Genomic DNA, 10,367 nt, shown 5'->3' on the forward strand with positions numbered 1-10,367 from the left:
ATAATTGTTGTACAGAGCAAACACTAAATGCATTGAAAGCACAACAGAAAATAAAAGGGCAGTATGTGTGGGTGACAGAGAGAGAGAGAGAGAGAGAGAGAGAGAGAGAGAGCTATCAAATTAATTCATTACTGCAATTCCTCCCATAGGTTCCAAAGGGAAACGGAGCTCAGTGCATTTGGAATAAACAATAAGATGAAACCAATTATGGTAGAGGAATCGGACCTCAATCAAGAAGAAGTGTAACATCTTTGGTTGTGAGACAGTGAGAGAAGTGTGTATGTGAGTGTGAGAGAGAGGGAGAGAGTGGGGAATCCAGCGCGCTCCGGGTATTTTGGTGAAGGAAGCGCGGAACTCGGGAGAGCATCAGCGGGATTGAAGCAGCGGCTCTCGGGCGCATCATGTTGCGCAGACACTTGAAATCTTCCCCACGATCAACCGCTCGACAAAATTATGCTTTTAAAACATCCGGACTAAAGGATCGTCGGGCTGACTCTGTTGGTGGTCTGGAATTATTATTTTTTGTTTATCTGGGGGATATTTATTCTGAGAACTCACACAGGAGAAGAGACTAAACGATTTTAAAATGCTGCCTAGATGGGTCGAAGCCTCTTCAGAAAAGGTGAGGACTGAAAGAAAAAAGAAAAAGAAAAAAAACACGTTTAGACAGTAAAGACACTCGGAACTGTTTGTTTCCAAATAAATTTCCAGATTCAATTAATTGCGCTCTTGCGATAAACTTCTTGTATAACAGCCGTTGTATCTGCCATTCCTAAAATACATTTAAAAATTATCTTATAAGTAGGTTAAAAACAACGATAGCCTAACACACACACCAAGGAAATTGTGGTTGCCTTAAATTCGCTGAATATTTTAGGTATACGGGATATGGTATTTGGTGCCTTATATTTTTGCGGTTTTTGACTGTATTGTATGTCATTTACTCGTTTAATACTAATATATCAGTCTACACTGACTACTAAAATCTGCTGTACTGAGCACACCAATAAAAAGGTGGAAAAATAGAAAGCCACATGATGATTTAAAGTTAAACAAAATTGGCCTCAATATAAACCGTGTCTAATAAACATGCATAGACCGTGCTCAGCCTCAGCGTAACCTACCCCAGATGCACATATTCATATTCATACTTTTCACTTCCAAAAACAAAACAAAACAATTTTTACAGTAAAATTACATATTTTTTCATAAATCTTATATAATTGTTAACGTATAGGGTAGGCTACCTTAAGTTTAACCAGTGTGCAGGTTTTTAATGTAGTATAAATAAATAAATAAATACTACAATAGTTTTATAGAGTGGTCAAACACAAATTATCTCACAAATAGGAAAAGAAAGGGGTAAAAAAAGAAAATTTCAGAAGTGTGTTTATAGCAGTGAGATGTCAAGCACTTCCATGTGTGATTTTCCATGTGTGCATAACCACTCCACTGCTCAAATCAGCTGTATGCTCTCTGCACTTGAGCCGTTTTCTAAAATAAATTCAATGAACAACACCTGAACACCATTGTATAATGACAGCTGAACTCCTGGATCAATGTAGCCAACTAATAAGTAAAGGCTGGAGTGAAAAAACTGCCTTCTCTACTATACTGGACCTTGGTTTGTTCAATCCCAATATACAATTACATAAGAAAGAAAATAATCCTGCAAGATCATTTTTCCTCTGCTGAGATATTCAGCAACAGACTATAAAAGCACTATTTTCTTACAAAGGAATACACACTTTGAGAATAGAATAAAATAGAATTTTTATATCCATACAGCAAGGCCAGTGGAAATTGCACAGTAGGTACAGCTATGCAATGTACATGAGACAGTGTAGACAATACAATATACACTAAACAATATAGTGCAAAAGCAGTAAAGAACAATACTACAAAATACAGTAAACAAACTGCAGACAGTTAATAGATGGTGAGGAATAGGTGAGGCCATGTGAGGCCTTGATGAAGACTGGAATATTAAGATGCAAAGATTATATTCAAAATGGCTACAACAAAATGAATTTGTGAAATCTGCACATCCAATATTCAGGCCATCAGGCTGACATTCATTACATCTTGTAACCTGGCATGATTACATAACTTGTAACCTTTATTCTCTACCATGTAAAATGTCCAATGATCCAACCCTTAATTGATCTGGCTAAAGTCTGTGCATGAAGGAGACAGCTGCTAAAATGGCAGATGCATCTCATGAGAGGATTCAGAGAGATGCCAGTGTCTTATTGACTATCATATGTTCTGTATCCTGGACAGGGCTGTGTTTCTTTCCCGTTCAAACTCATGCACTCCACACTGATTTAATACAGCAGTTCTCACTGTTCCCAGGTTCAGAATCATTATTACTGATAGAACTCTGTGCCAGAGCATTGGAGAACAGACCTGTCCATCATCGTGGCATTTGACAGATTAAACACCTCAGTGCCCTTTACAAGTCTGAGAGCGCAGAGATGCTGATGTCACCAGTCACCACTCTCTCCTCACGGAGAGCAAGTGTGGAGCAGTGTCCTGCTTTATTGCTTGCTGCTCTTTCTTTCTTTCTTTTTTCTATTTATTTATCTTTTTCTTAATATGTAAAATAAATTAAAATCCATTTTATGAAAACAGACAGATCAAATCTAAATTATGATGTTAATTAAACATCATTAATGTAATTATGATGTAAATTAAAGCCATGTTTACACATTCGATATTATTATTAATGCAGTAAGTTGCCATGTTACTTGGCAACTGTAAACAGCCTACAGTGAGGATAATGCACTATATTAGATACTTAGAAGCAGAATAGTTCTCCTAGTAGAATAACTCTTTATTGAACAACAAAGATTTAAACAATGTCTTTCATTATAGTGCTGTTGCAATAATCCACTTGAATCTGTTACAGTAATTTTGCCACAAGTAAGGTGGTTAGGTATGTTAAAAGCACTGTCAATTCAAGTGGATTATTACTGCTTTTGTATCAGTTAATGCTAAGGACCGCTATAGTAAACTGATTTCACTTGGCTGATATTAAAACCGCATATTGTTATGATATACAGACACGTTTTTTTCTGTAAAAAATAAATAAATATATATATATATATAGAAACATTCAGATACTAAAAGTTTTGACATTGAAATAACATCTCATCTATTTTTATTTTCTTTTAAAATAGGTAAGTGGCTCAAAATGCTACTTGTGAGGAAGGTCGTGCCTTACGAGAATCGTCCAGCTGTGACGAGAGAGGAGGTCATCTTCGATGAGTCCTCCATACTTGCTGCTCTGGCCCTCACACTTTGAAATCGTCCCTCCCTAAACTCAGAGTGACAATGTGATGAGCTCTGCTATCATTTCCAGCCCAAGCATGGACGGCGGGATGAGAGGGAGTCGCAAAAGTTAATGAGACTATTGCTCTTGTGTTGGGGAGCTTAGGACAGGCAATTACAGGAGGATTACCCAGCAACTTCAACATCGCATACTCTCCACCGAGGCAAGCTTCAAGATCCGCTAAGAACTCCAGAGTGGTGGATTTTATTAGAATTTTTTTTTTCACCCTTTTTAATTACCTGCACTGTTGTTGTTGTTGTTGTTGTTGTCAAAAAGTTTGCAAAGTTTTACAAAATGGAGGTACAGATCCGAATGTGGAATAAAGACCTGCCTACTTTGATCAGCCCATGGATACCGATACTTCTGGGTCTTCACATGCATTTCTCCTGGGCCACAACCTGTCCGGAGGAGTGCCGCTGTGACAGGACCTTTGTTTACTGTAATGAGAGGAGTCTAACGTCAGTGCCTCTGGGGCTAGGAGAGGGTTATAAGACCCTCTACCTCCACAACAATCAAATCAACAATGCTGGATTTCCTCTGGAAATGCACAACGTTGCCTCTGTGGAGACTGTGCATCTCTATGGCAACCAGCTTGATGAATTCCCTGTCAATCTTCCCAAAAATGTGCGGGTGCTCCACCTGCAGGAGAATAACATTCAGATGGTGTCCCGGTCCGCCCTCGCGCAGCTGCTACGCCTGGAGGAGCTCTATCTGGATGACAACTCCATCTCCACTGTAGGTGTTGAGGAGGGGGCCTTCAGGGAGGCCATCAGTCTCAAGACCCTTTTCCTTACCAAGAACCACCTGAGCAGCGTCCCCATCGGTCTCCCCGAGGAGCTGAGAGAGCTGCGGCTGGATGAGAACCGCATTGCACTTATAGCCGAGGATGCATTCGAGAACGTGACGGGCCTCGAGCTCCTCCTCCTGGACGGGAACTTGCTCATGGATGAGGGCATTGCCCCCGGGGCTCTCCAGACCCTTGTTAATCTCAAAACATTGTCATTGGCACGTAACTCCCTCACTGTTCCTCCTCCTAATCTGCCAGCCGAGTTTCTAGTCAAGCTCAACTTGCAGGATAATCAGATGAATGAGATTCCTTTGACAGCCTTTCGCGGCCTCCATCGCTTGGAGAGACTGGATATTTCAAACAACCAGCTGCAGTCTCTCACACAGGGGGTCTTTGACGGCCTCCATGGTCTGAGACAGCTCACTGTTCGAAACAACCTTTGGCTCTGTGACTGCAACATTAAATGGGTCATATTGTGGTTAAAGTCCCTGCCAGCTACCCTCAATGTCCGTGGCTTCATGTGCCAGAAACCAGAGAGGGTACGTGGCATGGTAATCAGAGAGCTAACCCTGGAGCTCATCCAGTGTCCTAACAGCACCGCTACAGACCCACAGCCCACACTGCTCTCTTCCTCCACTGCTGAGTCAGCCACTCAAACGGTTTTCACACCCGCACACTCCCAGCCAACACCTAACCCTCCACGTCTCACGCTTCCATCGCCGACTGCAAGCAAAGATGGGGAGCAGAGGACAAACAACCCAGTCGGCCCGATGCAGGAATCACTGCGAGTTTCCTTTGCGGTGCTAAACGGTTCGTGCATTCAGGTAAGATGGGTATCGACGTTCACCGTCACGGCCTATAAGGTGACCTGGGTCAAGCAGGGTCACAGTTTGATAACCGGCCCCATGCAGGAGTCGCTAGTGCAGGGTGAACGTGAGGGAATCACACTGACAAACCTGGAGCCCAAGTCGACTTATCGTATTTGTGTGGATCCGCTGGATGCGTTTAATCATTACCACCCGGGAGACGATACAATTTGCTCAGAGATGACGACAAAGTCTGCTTCCTTTCACTCCGGCGATAATGCCACTGGGCCCGAGCAAGCGACCCAGCAGGACCCCAGCTCACCTTTCCTACTGGCTGGCCTGATTGGCGGGGCGGTGCTTGTGGTCCTGGTGGTCCTGTTGAGCATATTCTGCTGGCACATGCACAAGAAGGGAAAGTCAGATTCATCAAAATGGAAATACAGTCGGGGCAAAAGAAAAGATGACTATTGTGAAGCAGGAACTAAAAAGGATAACTCTATTCTGGAAATGACTGAAACTAGTTTTCAAATAGTTACTTTGAATAACGAACAGCTGCTCAAGGGGGACTTTCGCATTCAACCGATTTACACCCCTAATGGGGGTGTTGGATTCAGTGACTCTCAAAGGAGAAGCAATAGCACAGCGTACTGCAAAAACAGTGTTCCAGAGTCTGATACATGCCATAAATTATGATTTTAAACTGATAATGTCCTTTGTATTTAGATCTGACTCTTAAACACACTGTATTTCAAAAGACAGACTGTACAATATGTAATTTATATTCTGAACAATATCACCTTCCTTTTTTATCGCTTAGTAAAACTAAAATGATTTATGATTTATTTAGTTTCTATGTTTTATTACTACAATCCAAGCTCATGAAGATATAGTAAGTGTATCTTAGCAATCAGCAATCTTTAAGCACAAATCAATGTCAAGTGCCCCGTTTTTTATTTTATTTTTTTTACAATATATATTTGTGAGTTAAAAGTAGGAAGTGAAGTGAATGGAAAGACAGTGTGTGTCTCTGTTTAAAGAGGAGTGAAGAAGAGCGAGCAGTTCTCACTAGCACCACAAGATGGCGTCTGTTCTCATCACTATTAATTTGAGACCTCAAGCTATTCTCTTTGATCCAGCATCTCACATCTTTACTTAACAGCTCAGTTCACAAGGACTGAATGCAGACACGTCCTGCCAAACAGCTGAAAACAAACCTTGGTTGATGCAGGACTGGAATTATATTCGGAAATTCAGCATCAGAGCTGATTTCCTTCGCTGTCCTCCTGTACAGAGACATAACATGTCCTAACTGTTCTCTCACACTGCAGCAGATATGCTTTGATGAGCAAAATATCTTCACCATAGAATATCTAAACAGTATTTAATGCTGTTATTCAACATTTGCATAAGAATTGCATTCAAGCTAGAGGAGATACAGAGGCTACATGTCTGGCATTTGCTTGTGTACTGCATTAATTTTAGTTAGAAAGAAGGTCTTTATGAATACAGTTAAGTCAACATGTTACGGGTCCACTTTAATCGACTGACTTTAGGGCTTTTACACATTTAAATCATAGGGAGAATAACTAAAACCAGCAAGAGGGTTTTTAAAGAACTGGTTTCATTGTTACTTTATAGTTAAACACCTAAAAATAATGTTCTTTGAACAGTAGGAACTGGTTCTAAAACACACACACACACACAAAAAAACAACCAATTGAAAACCATGCATTAACGTTAAGGGAACATTACATGTGCCTGTATGCTAAAAACACTATTCAACTTAATTGTTAAAAGCTGGAATTACGGTTTTACTAATCAGAACTAAAACAGCTTTTAAATATGTCCTTTTGATACCTACATGTGCCCTACAACTATTTTGACATTTTGCTCAAATTAACATAATGCAGTTAGGCAGAATTTGTAACTTTGTTATTTGTTTCCCTGTCTTAGCCACACACCCAGTACACTCCCCAGCAGCAAGTGAAGATAGCAGCGTTATTGTGGCTTTGAAATGAGATCTTCTCAGAGCTCTGAGCAGGTGTCAATGAGCCATAGCACAGCAATAAACAATGCTCTAGATTTAATACCACCACTGACCAGTTTTACGATAATTCTTTGCCTGATCTGGCCCGTTTTCCACATCTGAACCATTCTACATGAACGTATGATGCCATTCATGCAGTTCTGCCTCTTTATATCATGGTTTAAGTGCTTATAACATTTATGAAATGTATGCATGAAGCGATTTACTATTACCCATAACTCACAAAATGATTGGTTCAGCGGTCAAAGGGTGATGCGTGTGATTGATCACTAAACATCTTTTTATCAAAAAAACAGATAGCTTTTACAAGGTTAACTTTGTTAGGATAAGTTAATGTATTAATTATGAACTAACAATAAACAAGAATTTATAACATTTATCAAATAAAGGATAAATGTTAATTTATAAATATATGCTCATAGTTAATTAATGTTATTTATACATTAAAGTCAAGTCAAGTCACCTTTATTTGTATAGCGCTTTATACAATACAGATTGTATCAAAGCAGCTTTGCAGTTTTTAACAGGAATTAGGCAGGATTAAATGTAAATGTATACAACTTGAAATGCCAAAAGTGTTGTTCATTGTTCGTTCATGATACCAAGAGTTATATTATTTTCAAATTTAATTTTAATTTTAAATTATTTTATAATTTGAACTGTGTATTATCCAAAAAGCTTCCACTAAGGAAAAAAAATGCCTATTACAATGTACAAAACAATTTTAGCAACAAGACGAACACTTCAACAATGTTACAGTAATATTAATTCTGAAGTCCTCTGAGGTAATTTTTACTACTATTGAGACACTAGAAGCTGATAGTTGTGTTTATACAAAACAAGCGAGAGCGAGTCCGTGGTGTGATATGACAGACGTGAACGTAGCATTGGTTTCAGTTACAGCATCGCCATAGACAACAATAAATATTTGGAAATATCAGACCCCTGAATACTGGAATCAGATTCAAGTATTCCAGAGAGCCATGCAATTACCAATGTTAACAAAATGAAGCTCATCCTACAGTGTTACCGACAAAATAATATCAAGCGTCTTGGAACTATTTTTTCCCCCCGATATTCATGGATAATCATGGATATCGGTTATTCTTTCTTTCTTTCTTTCTTTAAGGGTCTACAAATTACATCATATATGGATAGAACTAGGTTATTTTTTGATGGATTGCATCATTAGTTTGGCTTCACAGTATCCGAGTAGTGCAATTTTGTGGCTAATAATTTACATGCATAAATAACACAATAAACTCACACCCGGAGCTCCTCAGCATGACCTTTCACTCCCATCAGGCAGTGTGTGTGTGTGTGAGACAGTAATTAGCCATTAAATCGGTACATCTGGGCCCTCCAGCTGTGTGGTCAACTCTAAATGAGCTAGAATAAACCATCATTCTTTACCTCTTGCTGTCCCACCGCAGAGACCCAGGGAAAGGCCAGGAGCGCCGGACTGCTTTATGAGTTCAGTCGCTGGGTTCAGAGCAGCAACCATTTGTAATCATAAATAAATATTGGAGAGAACCATCTGACTGCACGCTTCATTACAATCAATTCATACAGCAATTCCATTATTATTGCCAGTGTCCATACACCCATCTCAGAAAGCTACTCTCTTTACCGCAGGCTGGTGGGAAAAAAAAAAAGCGAAACATGTCACATATCTTTGGAAAGCTGAGATTCTTGTGATTCGATTTTAAGATACAATCAACACAGCAAGTACAATCAGTGTCTTTGTCAGACCGCCAACAAGGCTTCATGTTGTGATCCCATTGTTTTCCAGCTAATAGCTCCCAGCTATAGTCATCTGCAGGCATCTGTTTACAAAAAAAAAGAAAAAAGAAATGTAGGCAGAATACTTTTTTTCCTTTGTCAGTGTGTTCAAAGTTCTATTACTCAATACCATTACGACTTACAGTGATTCTGAGGTTTATTCTGTTTAGGAACAAACCTCAAGAGTGTCACCTTTCAAAAGAGACCAAAACCATGCATATACTCCAAATGGTTCAAGAACAGCATTCAATTTACTTTGGGTATGCCTTTTTTAGGCATTTTAGGCAAATTTTACAGGAATGCTAAGGGGTTAAGATGATTTGACAGCACTTGTGGCATAACGTGGGTGATTTTTATTTTTTTTCAAAAAAAAAAAAAGGAAATATCAATCTGTAAATTTCAAAATTCTCATGGTTTCCAAAGTATACCCACAAGATGTAAAGAACAACGTACTGGCTAAAACCCTAAAATGTCTGTAAAAATCACGAAAACACTTTAACAACTTTAAATGTTAATTTATTAAAACGTGTGTATTATTTATGTAAGTGCCTCACTTTTCTACTTTATAAATTTAAAATGGCCTGGATGTTTTTTTGTTTGTTTGTTTTTGGAAAAAAATATGACAGGCCAAAATCATTTTTTGTGGTAATCAACATTATGCCACAAATGCTGTCATTTGAGCTTAACTGGTATTCAACCCAGAATATTCCTTAAAAAAGTTTATGACCTCTGGTGTAATCGAGGTCATTAACCAACATGATCTCACTGAGACAGCCATGAACATGGATTGAGGGACGCTGTGATGGCAGACGGACGTGGGTGGCAGCCTGGGATATTAATTTCAGCGTGCCGGAGGGTTCTAGCAGACCTGATCTGTCACAATGGGCCTGAGCTGCACCCTAAGTTGAAAGAAACAGTTGGAATGGTGTGTAGGAATGAATTGAATAAACACAGCGTAATGCGAGCCGATAGTGGAAACCAAGTCAACTGAACAAATTACCCACCTACCCTATTGTACAAAGCTGTGCAGCATCAAAAGAGCTTGAGGAACCAAAATGCACTCCATAAATGTTTCCTATCCGCTTCACAAGTCGCCACGACTTTGATTAGTGTCATACTTTTGCAGTAAGGATTTGTGTCTGCAGTACAGCTTGTGAATAAAAAGCAAGGTTAAAAAGAAGTGATCATAAAAACAGGTTTTCAACAGCAGGATGTGCTAATATCGACAGCTTTCACACTTATTGCCATGATCATTACATCTGATTCACATGGGGTTATGAAATCCATTGCTTGCTTCTAATAACATGGGAAGCCATATTCAAACCCACATATTCTACACACATACTGTATGAAACATTCCCATAAACCATTAAAAAGTGAAGTGAATTCTCAATGAAGGAAGGAAGGAAGGAAGTTGAGTTTCAAATTGTTACCCTGAATTACACCATTAGCTATCATGGACAAACAATGACCCAACATTTATTAAATAAGCATTAGATAATAATGAATAAGCATTATATGTATTATTCTTATTAAATTAAGCACAATTATTAAGTTTATTAGGATAATGTTCATTTCTACATAGAACACCACATAATATATATATATATA

The 10,367-nt window shown here is 39.1% G+C and overlaps 1 protein-coding gene across 1 annotated transcript; it reads left to right on the forward strand.

The window, feature by feature from the left end:
* The first annotated feature begins 355 nt into the window (after positions 1 to 355).
* LOC107751775 (leucine-rich repeat transmembrane protein FLRT2-like) lies at positions 356 to 5,620 on the forward strand. The gene is made up of 2 exons (XM_016567548.1): positions 356 to 622; positions 3,183 to 5,620. Exon 2 carries the CDS (start codon positions 3,629 to 3,631, stop codon positions 5,618 to 5,620), a length of 1,992 nt encoding a protein of 663 aa, XP_016423034.1. The 5' UTR covers positions 356 to 622; positions 3,183 to 3,628.
* The last annotated feature ends 4,747 nt before the right edge of the window (positions 5,621 to 10,367 follow it).

The sequence above is a fragment of the Sinocyclocheilus rhinocerous genome, unplaced genomic scaffold (assembly GCF_001515625.1).
Source record: "Sinocyclocheilus rhinocerous isolate Xijiao unplaced genomic scaffold, SAMN03320098_v1.1 scaffold993, whole genome shotgun sequence".
Classification (NCBI taxonomy): Eukaryota; Metazoa; Chordata; class Actinopteri; order Cypriniformes; family Cyprinidae; genus Sinocyclocheilus; species Sinocyclocheilus rhinocerous.